The 20056-nt window shown below is 33.1% G+C and overlaps 2 protein-coding genes across 4 annotated transcripts; one reads left to right on the top strand and one right to left on the bottom strand.

The window, feature by feature from the left end:
- The first annotated feature begins 4332 nt into the window (after positions 1-4332).
- Positions 4333-16820, top strand: Ptpmeg (protein tyrosine phosphatase Meg). 2 transcript variants are annotated; one of them, XM_077436898.1, is made up of 14 exons: positions 4333-4511; positions 7408-7585; positions 7739-7867; positions 7969-8179; positions 9088-9284; positions 9396-9548; positions 10014-10171; positions 10257-10409; positions 10989-11428; positions 11505-11738; positions 11812-11928; positions 12002-12234; positions 12307-12594; positions 12668-16820. In XM_077436898.1, exons 2-14 carry the CDS (start codon positions 7436-7438, stop codon positions 12764-12766), a joined length of 2562 nt encoding a protein of 853 aa, XP_077293024.1. In that variant the 5' UTR covers positions 4333-4511; positions 7408-7435; the 3' UTR covers positions 12767-16820. The 2 variants fall into 2 exon arrangements, with proteins under 2 accessions (XP_077293024.1, XP_077293025.1); XM_077436899.1 differs by having other exon boundaries at positions 4349-4434.
- Positions 16813-19780, bottom strand: Mettl2 (methyltransferase-like protein). Of its 2 annotated transcripts, XM_077436924.1 has the most exons (4): positions 19625-19754; positions 18045-18197; positions 17786-17861; positions 16820-17668 (listed from the first exon to the last, which is right to left on the bottom strand). In XM_077436924.1, exons 1-4 carry the CDS (start codon positions 19741-19743, stop codon positions 17093-17095), a joined length of 924 nt encoding a protein of 307 aa, XP_077293050.1. In that variant the 5' UTR covers positions 19744-19754; the 3' UTR covers positions 16820-17092. The 2 variants fall into 2 exon arrangements, with proteins under 2 accessions (XP_077293049.1, XP_077293050.1); XM_077436923.1 differs by having other exon boundaries at positions 16813-17861; positions 19625-19780.
- Positions 19781-20056: the final 276 nt, after the last annotated feature.

Genomic DNA, 20056 nt, shown 5'->3' with positions numbered 1-20056 from the left:
GTCCTGTACGCGGCACCTTTTTCGCGAATTTGGCAATCGAGTTTTCGACCTTAAATACAGATTTTAATATTTAATCAAGTAACCAGATATGTTAATTAACACATAAAGTATTATTTAAAACAATAAAATACATAATATTTCTCGTAGTTTTGGCTTAATTGTCAAATAATCTTTCTTCATACAATTGAGACATATCGTCGCCATTGTTCAACAGACGTGACGTCACATAAACGAGGTTTCAGTATGCTTCTACAAAATGACTAATTTTGACTGGTATATATTCATTTTAAGCAAATTGAATAGATGGCATTCAACTCTCAGTAATACATTCAACCAATTTTGAACCTTAAAACAGTTGAAATAGGCGCATATAGGGCTCAAAATCCCGTGCAAAGTTCAGAAATTCTATGGAAGACAGCCGCGCTACAGACTTGTCGCGCAAAGCTTCTATAGAAGACGGCCGCGGGCAAACAGTTAACATGCATTCTAATAATTTTATATTGAATTTAAGATTGTGGTTTTTTGTGATGTATTCATAATGTCATATGCATGTAATTGTGAGCACTACATATGCTTAGTAAAATTTATTCAATCAATGCAAATTAACATATGTACATGTTTAATGTGCTTTTGACATATTATATTTTGTGCAATGTGTGTTTCTAGTTACATATACATATACCTATAGCGTAATTTAATTGTGTAGTTTATAATGTGATTTTTGTTGTGGTTTTGGTTACCCATATGAAATTTTAATTTATTTTTGTTTAATATAGTCAACTATACATGTGTATATTTAAGAACAATGTTAAAATGAAGTATTATTTTTTTTCATATATTTTTATGATAATTAACTATTATATAATAAATAGAAATATCATAATTATAAATGTATTTGAAAATATTTATGAACTACATACTTTGTATTTATTAGTTGAAATCACGTGTGAACGGATTGTTATTAGAGACCTGTATTTTTAGTATATATTTCTTTTAGACATAATTTTCAAAATACTTTGTAATGCAACTTCTGAAATACATACAATTTAAAGTTAATATAACGAACAAAAAATAGTATAAAATGACATCACGAAATAATAATATGAGGATATATATAAATAAATGCGGAAAAAATCGCAAAATGCTTAAAATACGGGTTTCTTATTATTATTATTAAAATTTAATGTGGACAAATAAAGAACAATATATTTTTAAGTATATCTATTGTACATGTGTCGATAGCTATTAGTCTGAAAGCGTCCTTTGAGACACTGTACCTGAAAGAATATAGTATTGCTAATGCTTTTCATGGTTTGTTTTGTGATCTTTTTTATATTCTAACGCAAATAATTCTCAAAATTGCAGTAGGTACTCATGTAATGCATTTAAATAAGTATTATAATAACGGCATGGTAGTTATATTCCATTTTGTTCGGTGCTTGTGCTTTTGATGCAAACAATAAATTTTGAAGCGCATTATTTAAGTGAAAATTATCTACGTATATTTAGAATTAACATATCTACATAGTTTTCCCCAGACTGCAAAGCATCACTGATAATATTTTTTATAAATCTGATTACAATCATTGTTCTCGACCAATTCTCAATTTAAACAAGGTGTAAAAATTACGAACCGTACTTAACTTTGATATATTTATGTGTGTACATACATCTAAAAGAACAAATTGTGCCAAAGTGTTTGCAGTTTACCAAAATGTATGTGTATTTTAAAAATTGTTAGATTTTCATCGAGAAAATTATGTTGATTTGTTATGTAAATAAAACAATATTTTAAATAATTGCCTTTTAATTGTATTTTTTATAATTGATAATCTCCACCCGATTATTTATATAAAACTCACAACAGCAAATTCTTTGATTTATTATTTTAATTCAAATGGTCATTTTATGAGAGCTATCCTTGATTATCTCAATAAATTGACAAAAAAATGAGTGTCGCATTGTAGTTGACGCAATTGATAATTTGTACTTTATATGTCTATCGAAATCCCAATTTAATTAATCATTATTTTACCACTTCAATATTCTCATTCTTGTGAATTTTTCATTAATTTACATTTGTCAAATTTTACTATTTTCAGGTTCGTAAGAATTCGATGGATCTCTTATTATGTCTAGAAAAATCTTCCTCCATGATTGAATGAAAGCTATTACTATTAAAATATATAAATTACCCAATATCGGTATTCGATGGATGCTTTTCGCACAAAAAATGATTCTTTATCGTCAATTTCGTACAAAAACCATGCTTTTTTGCTCTCTTGCTTTGAACACTAATGGTTTTTTTTTGAGTTTCAAATGCTTTTTATTATTACGAAATTATGTTCACAATACATCTTATATCTATTTTAATAGCTACTGATCTACTGATCATTTTCTATTTTACAATTTAATTTAATTTGGTTAGTAATCATAGTATTATATTATTCTAATATTAATGTATAGCATAATAGGAAAAAGAGCTCAAAGACCTATGAACACTAATGGAGAAGTCTATTGTTATTTGAAAAGCATCCATGTAACGTCGATCTGTGGTTATTCCATATATGAAAAACTGTGAATTACTCCATATATGTATGTATAGAACCTAGTGTAACGTGGGAAAACGGGATCCGCCGGTTAAATGCATTCGGGGGCGAACAAGGAGACCCTCAGATTAGGCCGATCGCACTCAGTCACTTACCGCTAGAGTTCTCAGAATCCGGACGAGAGTGCGAGACTGTAAAACTGCTCGTGCCTGAACAATGGATAAAAGAAGCTGTACTGAGCAACTTGCTCTTTAAAAGGAGGTATTCTGGAGCGCTGGCTGCGCGTGGACCTCCTAAATCATTAAAAAAAAATGCTGTGAAGCGACTTTCGCCTTTCATTTGGATCGTCAACCCACCCCTACGCAACACTACTATTGCCATTACTAGAGCTTTGGCTTCTTAAAAAAGTGACTCCTCAGCCCTAGTCATTCCTTTCATTTGAATCTTCAACCCACCCCTACGCTGTCCAGTGGTGTCACCCTAATGGTTTCCATGGGTTTCCGGAAACTCGTTGTTAAAAATCAAAAGTTTCCGGAAACCCGTTATTTAATCTAAAAATTCATATAATTTTTGTTAAAAATTATACAAATCTTGAAAATTTAATGAACTTTTATGTAATAGTGCCTTGGACGAAAAAAAATGTATATACATATTTTTTCAAAATAATTTTATTGAAAAAGAAATTGGAAACTGTTATTCTAAAATTGGGGTGACACCACTGTCTACGCAACACTAGCATTGATATTACTAGAGATTTAGCTTTGTTAATTAAAAAAGCGACTCTCCAGCCCTAGTCATTATTATTATCAGTAGCTTGTTTTTATTTATCAGAACAGGCTGCAGGTGTAAGGCATTCCCCTCTTTGTATTTTTACTACTTATTAAATTATCTTTGTATTTTATTACACATTTAAATTTTCATTTATCCGCTATTTTATTACATTACTGTTTTTTTATGATTGTGTTTAAATGTTGTTTTTTTATCTTTTCTTTTTTTTATCTTAATTTTGGCTTTTGATTTTTGTTCTATCTATTTATTTTTTGTTTTATCGCTCTCTTGTTTTATTATCTAGGCCATTGCGACGTATTAGGTTCTCCCTGTAATGCCACAATGGTCCTAAGCTTTTAATTAAATGAATTATTATAGATGTATTAACTCGTCGACCCGGTTACCTGACAACTCGTTCACAGATTTTCCGAAAACCGAGGATGCGCTCCAGGCATTACGTATACGGCCATCTCTTTCCCACCCCGTCTGTTCACCAAGATCTTGTTTACTACGGACAATCTGTGAACGAATTGTCGTGTCACCCTTCGACCCACATGTTGACAATCGGTCTCCGTGACGAGACAGAATGTTAAATGACAGAAAACGCAAATATCGGAAGGCAAAGATCGAAAATCGAAAGATCTTAAGTCGAAAGATCAAAAAAAGGTGCATGGTAAACGGTACATACTCACTTAATTTGCGCTAGCAGGATACAACAGGAACAAGAGGAACAGGCTTTTCCTCCCGTATTAATGTGCGCGCGCAGAATACGGGAGGAATAGAATTCTGTCTCTTCACGTAGACCCGTTGACAATAGTGAATCATTTTTTGTGCTGCAAATGCTTTGAGGAAAGAGCCAAAGGAAGGAAGGATATGGATGTATGGAAGTATGGTATAAAACGAAGAGCAATGAGTCAGAGGCTTAGCGAGGTCAGGGTCGCTTATCGTTACGTTTGGGGCGAGTAGTGGGGTGGCAATTGGGCAAATTGGCAGGTGGCGGGGTTTTGTTGTCTCGAAGCAAAAGCAGAGCCAGAGCGGTGTCGGCGTCCGCGATGTTTGGACGTGTCGTCGAGAGATCGCTTGCGTCATCAGCGGACAGCGAGCTTTGGCCGTGAGTGTGAGTGCGACCTTCGAAGCCCACCACCACCACGACCACCTCGTCTTTGATTCCTCGCACGTCCTGCCCTTCCGTATGTACGTATCGTTTCATTTCACTTCTACTTCCGCATCACCTCCTCTTATCATATCGTATATTATATTGTATACATGTACTTGCAATTTATTATTCCAATTCCAATTCCTATCGTCTATGCATCCTTCTATCTTCAAATCAACCTTCGCATCACGCAACACGTCCAACCGCACTCGAATACGTTTCCTCACATTATAAACCTCACATCATCCTTAGATCTGGACAAATTTGACATTGCCATTTCGATTATAAATGTAAATATTTCGATTTGAAGAAAACCCATCCTGTTTGTCATTGTTTTGATGACTTTCAGTGAACGATTAATTCTTGTCTCGTCGTCTATTGTGATTAGTTTTCGTATTGATTTCTTGTAAACCACTTACTTACTCGATGCTTTTAGTCATCGTTTCAGATACTTCTGTGCTCTCGCCTCTATGACGTTATTGTTTTTTTATTTGCAATCAATCTTTTATTCATCAATGTATTTCTGAGATTACTAGATCGTTTGGGTTTGTGTGACGATGATATGATTAATATTTTTTCCCCATTTGTTGTATTAGCACACGTTTGATTCAATTTATTGTGTTTTTTTTTACATACATTTCAATTATTTTTATTAAATAAATAAGTTAATTTATTTATTTAATCAAACTACATATATCGCTCATAGCCGCTATGTGGTCAATTTTATAGGTATATAAAAAAGCTGCTTTTAAAGCAAGCGAATGAAGGCAAACTACCAATTTTTTTTCTTTAAACATTAGAATTTAGTATGCGAATAAAATAATCACAGCCATTAACTATTTAAATTATTGCTTGTGAAATCGAATTGAATTTTAAATATAAAATACAGAAATCTTATGTAAAATTTATAAATTACTCGCTTATTTATTGAGATTTGAATAGTTTATATTAATATCTATACTTTATTTCACAGCTGTTTGCAATGGGAAGAAAAATATGCCATTCATATTGATTGGTCATCTAATTATTCTTAGTTTATAACAAATCTTTTCGAGATTTAATGAAATATAGGTGAAATCATTGAAGTTTTATTTTATTTTCGTTTTTATTTAACCCTAAATGCGCCTCCCTGGCGAGAAACATTGTACATTTGTATTATAATACAGAATAAATACATATCAATTAACATCCATAGAGACATTACTGTTCTTATATTGTCTAAAACTACTGTAGTATGTAGATGTCTTTCAGGATTAGAAATACTCACAAAACTATCCTACAATACGTATTTTTAAATTACGTCAGACATTCCTACTTAAATTCTTAAAATCATCTTGTCATACAATCGTATGAAGTTTGGAATAAAAGATAATAAAAAAAATTGTAACGATTTCATCACAGTTCTACCGAAATATCTACATATGTACATACAGCATTTTTTAAATAATTCAGTAAATACCTATCAATTAACATCCACAGAGACATCTATGGTTAAATTTGTAAATATGCAGCATTTTATACAATCCAGCGAAATTCGAGATTGCTGAAAAAGGGTAATGTTGCCAATTTGTTGGAAGCTTTTCAATGAAAATCAGATAAATTGGCAAACTCTGATAGGGAACGATCGAATTGGAGTCACAAATTCAAGGTCTGGCCAGCAGAAATCAGTGGGATATGAACCTGTGACCACTTTGTTTAAAGCATCATATGCTAACCACTGGTCTATTCTGTTGTACGTTTTTTTTTGGGTTTGGATGAAAAGCTTTCCTACTTGTTCCGACATTGTATCCTCATCGTCATCGCCCAGTCTTGCAAATATTCCATCGATAACTTCATGTATTGCACATTCGTTTATTTTATCGAGGTAAGCCAGTTATCAATAGAATTTTTGTTATTATTCATTTTTGGAATTTTATTTAATTCTCATCTAAAGACAATTTAATATATTATCCCTATTAATTCAATTCCGATTCGTGTAAATACGAGTAAATACTAGTACGAGCTTTTAGCTCGCAATTTTACCGATTTAAAATTCAGCACACTTCCAATTAATCCTTTTAAACGAAAACAAAAAATAGTGTGGCCAGAACACTATCCCAATAAACATGTTTCGATAGAAAATATTCAATATAAAATAGTATTAACAGTGGGAAAAAATCCCAAATAAAGATACGTACTTTTGACTTTTGATTTGAACTGAACGACTACTTAGAGAGATTTGAAAGCTGAAAAGTACTACAAATGAAAGATAAAATACCCGACTACAGATTGCAATATTCATTTTGAACAGGAAATTGACAAATTTTGAGACATCGACCGAATAACACCTAGACATAGAAAAATCGCACGATTTAAAAAACTCATATGTATATCTCCGAATCTCGAGCCAATCAACATTTTTTATTACCAGATTCGTGTTTTCTGGGCATAGATCTATAAGAAAAGTCATATCTCGTCTCTGAACCAATAAAAAAGTCGTCATTTGTCGAACAGTGTTATTTAAAAATGAAAATGTTTTTCATATTCAAATGATATTTCGGTAGAACTGTGATGAAATCGTTACTAATTTTTTTATTATCTTTTATTCCACGCTTTATATGATTGTATGAAAAGATGATTTTTAGAATTTAAGTAGGAATGTCTGACGTAATTTAAAAATACCTATTGTAGGATAGTTCTGTGAGTATTTCTAATCCTGAAAGACATCTACGTACTACAGTATTTTTAGACAATATAAGAACAGCAATGTCTCCGTATGCTTCGTTCTCATCTTGTGAAATAATTTCTTAGACAAATAAAACAGTTATTAGGTAACATTTAATAGGAAAAGCATTTAAACTATAATAGTTTTCCTTATACGACTAGTGATAAAAATAAACGTCATGAAATTCCCAACGTGAGGCCTTAACCATTATCTTTATATGTATGTTTCAGATTTAATGTTACTTAAGATATATTCACAATGCTCGAAAGTGTGTCAAGACGAGCTTTCGGGGGCTCCAGCGGCACTTACAATGTCCGAGCTTCCGAGTTAGCCAAAGCGCGCAAAGTGAACACCATCGCCACTACGGTTACATTCCTCGACGATACCCAACATTGTTTTCAAATCGAAGTGAGTCACCACATCTCAATATATGTATATATATTTATTTAATGTTTCTAACCATAAACGGAATTGAAAGATCCATTGTTAACATCTGCTGAATGAATTGATAATTGTGCTGCATAACCATTCTCGGCTTAATGGGTTTCATTTTGTCGGCAGAAAAATGCGAAAGGAAACGAGCTGCTCGATTTAGTATTCCAGTATCAAGAATTGGTGGAGAAGGAATTTTTTGGACTGCAATATACAGAAAACGGAACGCCGCCCGGACCCAACAATATCCTGATAACGGTACCCATATCTTATAAATGTGCAAACATTGGAATTCTTTGAAAATTTATGTTTATTTATTGGATGGATTGAAAATTTATGTTTATTTATTGAATTTGTAGAGGTGGCTGGATGGAAATAAGCGGATTAGACGGCAAATTGGGACTACGTCAGCGTTATGGTTGGGTGTACGATTTTGGGTTGAAGAACCGGCCAGGCTTGAAGCTTCTACCCGCAGGTTGATGTGTTTACAGATACGCCGTTTGTTGAACGATGGCCGTCTTCAAGCACCTCGTCCAGCACGCTTGCTCTTGGCTTCATATCAGGCTCAAGGTCTGAAGCTTTCTGTCTTAAATTAACCCTCACTCAGCGAAGTGGGGAATGCAAGTGCCCCAATTTTTACGTTTTTCGTAATAACTATGTGGTTTTCAAAGCTATACACCCTATATTTATTGTATTCCTAGAATGAACTATAAGAAATTTATTTTAATAGATTTTGTATGATTAAAAAAAAAGAGGTACATCGTAAAAAAATACATTTCTACGTTCCAAAGTATGATTTAAAGGCGGTAGCGTTAAGTCATGTTTTTGATTGTTCGCTTGCATATTCTTGTTGATTGATGAATCAATGCGAGAGAAAGAGACAGCTATGTTTTCGTCGCTTTTGACGCGTGGCTATTGAGTCATGCAGTCGCCTGTTGGCCTTTTTGTCGTTATTTTTTAATACACAAATAGTCAAAAACATTCTATGGAACTAAAACGTTTGTATTTTGAAGTATAAAATGATAAATAAGATATATATTGAACCCATTTGTATTGAGAAAAGCTGTATTTTGATTAAAAAATATTGGGGAATACCCGGTTCGGAACACTCGTTCTTCAAAGGTTAATAACAAAACCATTTAATTATCATCTATTGCGACATATAATTTATTTCATGACAGTCATAAGGAAAAAAAGCCATTTATTTTGCTTAGCTCAGACGTTCTAACCAATAGTAACTGTCTAAGAATGAACCAACAAGTCGGTATTTAGACTTTGCCTTCTGCCAAGGCAATTGAAATGAAATATAGTTTAATTCATAAAATAAATCTCAAGGTCGAATTTTCTTATGATTATAAAACGTCATTTGTATAAAGTAAAAAAAACTTATAAACAGTTTATTATGCATTTTACATAAAATAATATAGTGGAAATATTTAATATAAGTTTTTTATTAATATAATATATCAAATTTGCAGCGGATTTTGGTGATTGGAATACGAATTCAAACGGCGAAGTCGGAATTGATTGTGGTGTAGAAGGTCCCGAGGATATTAGACGAGTTCGCGAATTGCACCGATTACATCGAGGACAGACCAAAGCCACAGCAGATTTACATTATTTAGAACATGCACGTCGTCTTGATCGATATGGTGTAGATATTCACCCCGTTAAGGTTATTTTCCTCAACTATTAATGAATTCAAGTAAAATGTGTTGAAAATTTCAATATTCAACGGTGACGTCCATGTGTAAGAATGCTTGTTATGTGTGTAATTGGATTTTAGGATTCAAACGGAAAGGATATCTCCATCGGGGTAACATCACAAGGGCTTGTGGTGTTTCAAAACACCATACGCATTAACATGTTTTCGTGGGCCAAAATAGTAAAGATATCGTTTAAGAAAAAGCAATTTTTTATTCAGCTAAAGCGTGAAGCTGTAAGTGTTGTTTTTGTTTATTAATTTTATCTATTTAAAGGTTTTACTTCATAATATTGTTGTTGATATCTACAATGGGCCGCAATGAAAGATTTAACCCTCGGTTAAATTGGTACATGGTATATATAATTTTGACCTTAGTCTCGATTTGGGGCGAACTGTCATGGCAATATGGTAATAAAAATGAAATATAATAAAAAACCTTGTAAAAAGGTGCTTTTTTATCGTCCCATTGTATATAACATATACATGTTTATGAGTCGCTTGTTATATTATATTAATTTACATGTCGTAAATACGTACATATGTGGATGAATGTGACACCTGTCAGATTAAATTACCATCGGTTGATCAAGTAATAATATCGCATGACAGTAGTATCATATGTCCTAAGATATACATACAAATCAATTATAATATCGAGACTAATTGACACTAACACTAGTGGTTTATGTTTGATTTCAGTCCGAGAGTTATGACACTGTTGTTGGTTTTAATACCATTGGTTTACAAGCGGCCAAAGTACTCTGGCGTAGTTGTGTCGAACAACACGGATTTCACAGACTGCAGCGTACTCCATCGGCACCGAAATATTCCAGCTCTTTACATCGTTTCTTCATCAGGTTTATTATGTGTGAAAATATACACGATTTTAGTGTATTATCGATGATTTTGAGTTTCAAATATGTTTGTGTGTGTGTTAATCAGGTCTCCGAGGCGCCGTGAAATTGAAGATAGTAAAAATAATGGAGGAGGGACGTTTAGTCGTGGAGGACTTGCTCGTGTGCAGGAAGGTCAAGCTGCTCCGCTGCCAAGAGCTGCGTGGACGGCGCATTTAACAGATCATAGAGCTAGCGACGAGTAAATATTTTGAAAACATATCATTTAATAAGTTTTATTGATGTAATTAAGCGTTTGCCCGCGGCCATCTTCTATGGAAGCTTTGGGCGACAAGTCTGTAGCGCGGCTGTCTTCCATAGAATTTCTGAACTTTGCACGGGATTTTGGGCCTTATATGCGCCTATTTCGACTGTTTTAAGGTTCAAAATTGGTTGAATATATTACTGAGAGTTGAATGCCATCTATTCAATTTGCTTAAAATGAATATATACCAGTCAAAATTAGTCGTTTTGTGGAACCATACTGAAACCTCGTTTATGTGACGTCACGTCTGTTGAACAATGGCGACGATACGTCTCAATTGTATGAAGAATGATTATTTGACAATTAATCCAAATCTACGAGATATATTATGTATTTTATTGTTTAAAATAATACTTTATGTGTTAATTAACATATCTGGTTACTTGAGTAAATATTAAAATCTGTATTTAAGGTCGAAAATTCGATTGCCAAATTCGCGAAAAAGGTGCCGCTTACAGGGCTTGTTCGCTATATTTATTGCCGCGGGCAAAGGGTTAAACATTTTGATTTTTCTAGTGATGGGGGATTTTTGGAAAGAGCTCTCCGTGTGCCTTTGGGTTATGCCGATGAAGATGACGATGAAGAAGATGATTTAGGAGTTGAAGTAGCGCCTCTTGATATGGATGGCGCTTCTCCGTTGCCCGAAATAAACGAACCACCGAGTGCTGCCGAAGAACCGGATGCGGATACCGGTTTGGTGATAGTGCGATTGACGGCTGATGCAGCTGGAAGATACGGATTCAATGTAAGAGGTGGTGCCGATTTAGATGCTCCAGTGGTAGTGTCGAGAGTTGCTCCGTCGTCATCCCCGTCCGCTCATCAGGCGCCTCATCTTCAAGAAGGGGATCAGGTGGTGGCAATAAATGGCGTCGCTGTAGATCGTCTGAGACATGAGCAAGTTGTTCAACTTATTAGATCGTCGCGCGGTTCTCTCACCATGACTCTCCGACCCAACGGTGCTTATTTTAATTAAAACGGTTGAATGAAAGTTAAACTTATGTATATGTTTTTATTGGTGAATTTTCGTTTTAGCTGAATATCTTTGTTGCGAAGAAGAAGAGCCGGCCGTTCAGTATGTAGCTGAAAGCGGTGTCGGAGAAGGTGGCGATGCTGGTTGGAAACAGGCGCTGTTGCTTTTGGCTGACGGCTTAGGCGGCGCTGCATTGCAACAGTTTGAAAGATTACCACGTCGAGCTGATCATGCAGCCGCCATTGCTCGTTTGCCAACTAATCAATCGAAGAATCGCTACCGAGATATTGCCCCTTGTTAGTATATTTAATTTACATATTGAATTTGGTTTTGTTTTGTATCAAAGTAACTTTATTTTATTTTATTCAGACGATTGTAACAGAGTGACTCTCGCTAATGAAGATTCCGGAGATTATATTAATGCATCCTACATTAATCTGGAAATACCAAACACTTCGATAACTTACTCTTATATAGCAACGCAAGGTATTTTAATAATGTCAATTATATTTATATAAAATAATATTTGGTAATAATACATATATGAATCTTATTATAGGACCACTACCGAGTACAGTCAACGATTTCTGGCAAATGGTGATGGAAAGTGGAAGTACGTTGATAGTAATGCTGGGTGCGTTGGCCGAACGTGGCAGACCAAAGTGCCATCAGTATTGGGCTGGAATGGGCCGTGTTTTACGTCCAGGAGGAGCGACTGGTCTTCGAGTTCAAACTCTAGCAGAACTCCCGGATCCCTCTGCTGCCTGCATTCATAGACATCTTTTACTTGCTGTACAAAAAACTTGAACAAACTGAAACATCTTCATTATCATAATACATTATTAATGAGTGTGTTCATTTTAGGATTCGAGCGGTAGATCCAAGGCTGTGCATCACTTGCAGTATTTAGCGTGGCCTGATCACGGTGTTCCGACTGCGCCTGATACGTTTTTGTCTCTCGTGGGACGTGTGGGCTCTCTTCGTCCAGTTTCAGCTCCGGCGATAGTGCATTGTTCTGCGGGAGTTGGACGCACCGGGGCTCTCATTTTGATGGATCACGCTCTCGCTCTGCTCCGACACGCTCAGCCCGTCTATCCGCTAGATATTGTTCGATCGCTCAGAGAACAGCGGCCTCTGTGCGTGCAGAATTCGGTGAGTAGATGGATATGCATTGTGATTGTTTTTAGTTATGATTTTTATTAATTGACACGTTTTTCATTTTTAGAATCAATACAAGTTTGTGTGTGAGTGTATCGGATGCGCAGCTCAGGCAATGGGATTGTTGCCTCCAGAACCGCCTTTATCTTCCCCTCCTGATCATTAAAAATTTTATGATGATTGCCTACTTTATACATTCGAATAATGAGACTCGAGATTTTCTTTCTTATAATTGAATGAATTTTTTTTTTATCAATGTGGAAATTTTACTGCGATCACAAATTAGCCATAATTCTTTGATAAATTATTTCAAAAGTCCGTCAAATTAGATAAAATATTCTTGGATACAACGGGTACGATTCAACTGTACATTGAGAAAAATACTTTGCATCTTAAAAAAAATTTTTGTGCATTAAAAATTTGCATTATTTTCGGTGCATTAAACAATCTCGTATAGATGATTTCAGATGAATTTATCTAATATTATATAATGTTGAATACGTATTTATATTACAATCTTACAACAAACTTTACATTCATACTAGAAAACCATAAAAATATTGCACAAATTTAAAAACCAGGTGTTGAAAACTTCAATCAATAAGGGTGCGATTTAACTGTACATTGAGAAAAATACTTTGTATCTTAAAAAAAATGTTTGTGCATTAAATATTTGCATTATTTTCGGTGCATTAAACAATCTCGTATTGTGCATTGAATAAAATATTTTGGCATTATAAAGTGACCATTATAAAATATGAAACAATCATTGGAAAAAATAGATTTTAGCATTAGAATATATCCAAAAAGGGGCGATGTTGCAGTCTTTCGCTATTGACAATCGTCAACTGTCAAAAGTGTTTCTCACTAGTGAAATGTAATCTTAAATAAATAAAACCAAACCTAACTTAACCGAACCATAAATAAATAAAACCTAACCAAACGTTGGTTCATATTTTGGTATTCGTGACGTTGCCGATACAGTTCATCTGTCATTTTAATGCACATTTCATCCACTTTTTAAGTAGCAAATATTTTTTTTAATGATCGAAGCAAACTTTCTAATGCAATTTGTATCCTACTTTTTTAAATGCACGTTTATTTTATAAAATGGACGTTTAAACTGTTCCCCTTTTTATTAACTGTTTTGTATACAAATAATGCTGTCTGAATTAGTTATTCATTTAATTCAGACAGTAAATTTTCATGATATTAGTACTTTTTGTACCTGATATACTAAATTTATAATTTGGAAAAATTTTATATGAAAATTGTGGTTTTTCTCAAAATTGTATTACTGAACAATGGTATTATTTAATAACAGGGGTTCTCAAATTATGGCCTGGGAGGCGGAGTGTGCAAACGAATCTCAAATCGTAAAAAAAAACAACAAATGGTAAACATCATTGAATTCTAAAATGTAGATTTAAGTCCGGGTCGGTTTCTCTTATCCTAAAAAATTTGGAAACCTCTGATTTATAATCTGAAAGTCTTTTAGATCACTTGTGCAATAATTTTAACAGTGCAATAAATACTATTTAAATTTTACAATGAAAACATATCAAATGAACATTGCCAATTAGAGTTGAACAAACGAAATGTACAATATTAAGATATATGAATGTTAAGATCAATGAAAAGTATTATATTACTGGTATTCGGGTGTGCATGTGCACAGTGGCGGACTGGGACTGAAATCAGTGCATGCCAGGAGTCAAAGGGGCCCCCCCAGGGTTAAAAAAAATTGTCCCCCCCCCCCCCCCATATAACAAAATTTTCTTCTTTCCACCACGTCAGGGACGTCATTTTAGCTTTTTCTTGGGGGGGGCAGGCAAAGATTTGTCAAATTGAATTTTTTTTCAAAAAATCTTTTTTATATCGGAATAAAAATGGAAAATATTCTTTGCATACACCTTATTGAGTTATAAAATATGAAAAAAATAATTTTGTTTTTGAAAAAGTAATTATAAAAAAATATTATGTAAAGAGAAAAAAGCGCCGCAGGCGAAAATTTTTTTCTACAAATCTTCACATGGTCAACATTAATCGACCATCAAACTGAGTCATCAAGAAACTATCAATTAACTTAATTTCTACCAACTGTCTTTTCACTTTATCTATGTACATGTACGTAATAACAATAGATAAAGTTTTGTTTTGTTTCTCTTCAAAGCACATAGCAGCGATTATTTTATTAGTTACCCAAAAGTAACATACATAAGAAATAAACGTAGCATTCATAGATCCGTAGTATCTCATTAATCATTAAATTCATAATATTTTCTAAATTCACACTATTCCTTAGTTTAGAAGGGCGAGTGCCCCCCTATGGCCCCCCAAATTACGTCCCTGAAAAAAATGCATAATATTTTCAATTAATGTTAATCGAAAATCGGGATTTTGGGGAGGGGCCCCTATCCTATATTTTTATTTACATGGATGTGTCTAAATTAGGAATAGATTTTATATTCGGAAACTGTTTAAAATTGTGTATTTAAATCTTACTTATATCATCGAAGTATAATCAAATGTTATTTTGAAAGTATGAAGTAAATTTAAATCGCTGGTTGATGATGAATCGTCCTATCAAAATTGTTTTAAGCAATTATGTTTATATTTTTCACGAAAATTTGTTGATTCCCATTTTTATTTCAGTAGTTAGTTGTTACATAGGTATTGGTATATACATAATATTGACGTTGGAAATGGGCCCGGCAAAAGGGCCCACGCAAATGTTGAAACTTACATTTCGAGCCTAATAATAAAAGTTAACCGATCCTTGGGCTGTTAAAGCAGGTATTAGTTGTTTGTGTATATCGTAAGAAATTTGTTTTGTTGAAATACCCAAACTTTAGGTCCCAAAGTTGCAATATCCTATAAATAGTTAAAAAGTTATTTAATTTTACTGAGGGCCCATATTTTCTAACAGATAGTGGGGCCCACATGCCATTGGGCATGTTCGCTTGTATGGCCAGTCCGCCACTGCATGTGCACATGTCTTGTATTTTAATAAGTTAACAGTGTGATTTATTTTATAATTTATCTACATAAATATTTATTGGTTGTTTGTGATATAATTTATATTGAAATGCACTGACTCAAAACAAGTCTAGTGATCTTATTACGAACAATATTCGTGCCATAAAAATAATTCGTATTTTAAATATCTAATTCGTTGATATGATTTGTGTTGATATAAAAAATAAAAAAATCTGTCACGTATTGATGTGACAGTTTTTTGAATATATCCGAGCCCTAATATTAGTTAAATATTCTAGTCTCTTTTTAATCAATGTGTAAACTAAATTTAAGAAACGGTTTTGTATTTTTTTTACTATGTTTTAATACTAGTATGACTGAAATTGCCTTTTCCAGTACAATGTGCGTTAAGCGCATTTTAAATTATTATTTCCAGTCTAGGATAGTGTAATTTGTGTGTGAATATTTTTCATGAAGACTGTGTTTTCGTAGTTGATTGATCTATTTTAGGAATGTGTTCTCTCTAGTCTGATAACATTATTTATGTATGCATTGCATTATTAAAGTATGTAGTGTTAATGTGAACATTTCAACGTATTCAATATATATTCCCTAAGGCCTTAAACATTATTTTTTGTGACAGTTACTTAAAAAGTATTCGATTGTGTATTTGTTTTTCCAGTTATATGATGAAATTTTCTTCTGATAATGAATTCAAACAATGAGTATTATAATAACGTCCATTAGACAATTGTTTGTTTAAAACATATATTACTCACTCTGTGATACGAAATTTTCAAAATTTTTATATAAAAATATGTATATACGATTAGATACATATAGTCACGCATTCTAAGTCAAATATTGTCGTAGGAAGTTACTTATTTTCTAATTTTTTTCTTTCGACAAGTTATCCATATATATATAGTCAGTATGGAAACAATGAATTCAATTTAATGCTTTTATATTCTAGAATGTTGAATCATCAATAATTTGCCTTGCTTAAAAGTTGCCACAATATTGCTTTTTAATGTATTATTTCAACAGTATGAGCCGAATCAGTTACCATATTATACTGATATGTGATTATCATCACTATTAAGTATTCATACAATTTGCTATGCATTAATTTTCTTCGTTGCGAGAGTGTATTTTTATTCGCATTTAGTAATTGTGAATTATTTTCGGTGTGTAATAAGAGTGAATCTTTATTTATTCAATTAAATACAACCTTAGATCTCAATGTATTTATTTCATTTCTTTCTAATACATACATATATTCTTACACATGTTACATATATTATAATATACTTGTGCATATTATAATGCACGTACATATTACATCCAATACATTCAGTAGAAATTTATAGTAAATAAATTTATATTAAATTTATAGAAATTTATATTTTAGAGTGCTGGCTAGCTTCTTCATTGTTGCTGCAGCACCGCAATTCCCTTGGAAGAGCTGCCTATGCTTAGGATACACACATATATATTAAAATATACATTTAGATTATATTTTCCTATATTTTGCCTGGATCCAAACTCTATACATGGTTAGCTGTTTTCCTCTGTTTACTTGTAAACGTCTGTCCATTATATTTTGCTCTTCAGTGAATCCAGCAGACGTGAATAGCTCTGTGATTTCTTCTTGAGTGAAGAAGTACACTCTAGTACCATCACGACGAGCATAAAAGTTTTCCGCCAGACAACGCCCCGGTTTTATACGCAACTGTGCAAGATCGTATCTGCCGTAGTCTCGAAAAATGAGCAAACCGCCCTTTTTAAGTGTTTTGTACGCTTTTGCGATCACGTGCGTCATTTTTGTGGGGTTAATAGCAGACAGTACAAATATTAAAATGAGTATATCGACAGATTCTTCATCGAATGGTAAATTCCAGTCATCAGCGGTCGCATCCAACACAAAAGCATGACAACGATCTTGATCGTAGGCTTTGTTTTCTTTTAGTATTGAAATGGCAGTTGAAGAAAAATCGCAACAATATATAAATAGACGAGGATCTTTGCTATATTCTAAAATGGGATATACGGTATTGCCTACACCGCAACCGATTTCAAAAATAGTCCTCTTTTCATTCTTTATTACTTTAACAGATGGATTTTCGATAAGATTTAGTGCTTCCATTTTACGGAGAGAAATCAGAGCATCCTCTTTATTATCAGCCGAAAGGTCATTGGGATATACTCTCTGTGGGGCTTCAGTGTAATCCGGTGCAAGCTCTGGGAATTCAGTAAAAAGCCAATGCCTGTCTTTGAAAAATCTGCAATCAAGTAAACGATATAATAAGTGAGGTGAATATCTCTTGTCGTACATGTATTTTTATCTTATGTACATATGAACATATTTAAGGAGTGACACATGCGAATATATATCGATCTAATGATTAAAATGAAGTAAAATATATATATAAAAATATAAATGAACAGATAAGTGATGATGTCACCTGTTATTATGGATGTTGTAAAATTCGTCCCAAAATATATTAGCACTATCTTCAAAGTTCGATATTTCTTCTTTAGAAAATGTAATATTGGAATTGCTTGATACTCTTAAACGAGCCAGCTCTTCTTGTTCAGTGTTCCACTGCACATTATCCCTGAAATGAAAAGTGAAAAATAGAGAGGCAAAATAATAACATCAATAAGATAAGCAGGGTAAGTGTACCAATAGCTGACTGTTTAGTTAGTTTCATCTATTCATTAAGTTATTATAGTTTTAAAATATTAAATTCCTATATTCTTTTTTACTATCTTATCAAAATTTGTGTATTAACCCTTTGACTGCTACAACAACGATAAATCGTTGTTTTGAAATAGGCGAAGATTGCTACGACGATCGTTGTTGTTGTCATTAATTGTCGTATTTCAATACTTTCTTTGAGCCACCAGCGCATCAGTGGCACGAAACATTTTTTTTATATACGTATTTATATTTATTTTTCAATCATGCTTTATAAATATTTATCAATTTTTTAAATAAAAGCTCTTCAATTTCGGGTTCATCATCAAAGTAAATTTCGGGTTCGTTGTCAATGTCATATAAGGAGTTATTACTTGGGAATTGATTATTGTCGATAAATTAATTTTCAGAATCAGTAGAGCTGCTGATTTGTCGAGTTCCTCGGCGAGGAGCTATTATTTCGCTTTCATCACTTTCACTGTCCGATATCATTTTGCAGAGTTAAAATAAATGGCAAAAAACATTAGAAATCCGCTTTCAATTATATAGGTCACGAGACGTCACGAATTCGTGCAATCAATCAAATGCAACTGAAATGCATACAAAATGTTTATGATACATGTTGAAAAATTATTTGATTATTAGAAACTTCGCATCCTTGTGTGTCTCGCTCACACGTACACAATTAAAACCAAGAAAGAAAGAGAGAAAGACCGCTACCTGTTTCGAATATATCGCATGTTGTAAGGATTCATCGATGTCTAAAAATAGATTGTTGAAAAAAATAGAGCGTCGGAAAACAATCGTCAAAACTTATTTAGTGTATATATGTAGGTATCTCTTTCGCACGCACGCATGTAAAAGCAAGACAGAAAGAGAGAGCACTGCTTCTTAAAAATGTATATAAAGTATTATAAAAATTACGAGCGTTCGGCGAAGTAAGTATGTAAAAAAAAATATTATATTTATTTTTTTTCAAAATAATTACAAATGTTAGCATTTTTCGCTTGGACATTGAAAAACCTCGTAGCAGCCAAAGGGTTAAAATGAAATAAAAGGCATTATTAACTTAATTGAAAAATTCATATTCCATGATTGATGTTTCGATTTGTCATTTTATAGGGAAGTTTTTAGAATTTTCGCTTGTATATGCAGTGCAGCGGCATAACATATGGTATTTCAAATATTCATATTAAACTTTTATTCAATTGCGGAAATGGTCACAGGCTACTGTTTTTATCAGGTAGATGAGTTTTTAACTCAAAAATTAAGATTTTACTTGATATATAAAGCTTGGGGAAATTTCTAGGTTATTTATCAAAAATAAAGGTTAGGTCAATTTACCAAGCATTATAAGAAAATAAAGTTTTGGCAGTAGCTCCTGCTGGTAGTTCTCTACCGCCAAATTGAGGGCGTGGTGCTTCCAAGCCCTCAGCTTCATCTATATAAGGTATATCTGACATTGCGTTGCTACTGTCAGCTGTCAGAGGTATAATGATACAAATTGTATATTACACGGCCATGAGCTACTACATAAAAATGTGAATTTTTTAAAAATAAAATCTCGATTGTAGAGAAATATTGAATGAAAAAGGCTTTACATTTAAGAAAGCTCATCTGCAAGCTTCGAAAAAGGTGCACAAGAGCAATAGTCAGTACACGATCAAAATATCCTTTCTTGACGTTGGATTAACTCAAATTATTTCACCAGTTTAAATGATATAAAATGTGGAATGTTTTCATATGAATTATCTTCATCTGAAGCTATTGTAATAG

The sequence above is a fragment of the Arctopsyche grandis genome, chromosome 8, assembly GCF_051622035.1.
Source record: "Arctopsyche grandis isolate Sample6627 chromosome 8, ASM5162203v2, whole genome shotgun sequence".
Classification (NCBI taxonomy): domain Eukaryota; kingdom Metazoa; phylum Arthropoda; class Insecta; order Trichoptera; family Hydropsychidae; genus Arctopsyche; species Arctopsyche grandis.
This window is presented reverse-complemented; position numbering and strand designations above follow the sequence as displayed.

Bases quoted from the DNA above. Each gene is read 5' to 3' on its own strand.
- Ptpmeg (XM_077436898.1), top strand. From the start codon at position 7,436: ATGCTCGAAAGTGTGTCAAGACGAGCTTTCGGGGGCTCCAGCGGCACT. The intron at 8,180-9,087 runs GTCTGAAGCTTT...TCAAATTTGCAG, and splicing joins GGCTTCATATCAGGCTCAAG to CGGATTTTGGTGATTGGAAT. The intron at 12,595-12,667 runs GTGAGTAGATGG...TTTCATTTTTAG, and splicing joins CTCTGTGCGTGCAGAATTCG to AATCAATACAAGTTTGTGTG.
- Mettl2 (XM_077436923.1), bottom strand. From the start codon at position 19,743: ATGTCAGATATACCTTATATAGATGAAGCTGAGGGCTTGGAAGCACCA. The intron at 18,198-19,624 runs GTAAATTGACCT...TTTTCATTTCAG, and splicing joins TTATTTTCTTATAATGCTTG to GGATAATGTGCAGTGGAACA. The intron at 17,862-18,044 runs GTGACATCATCA...ACTTGATTGCAG, and splicing joins TACAACATCCATAATAACAG to ATTTTTCAAAGACAGGCATT.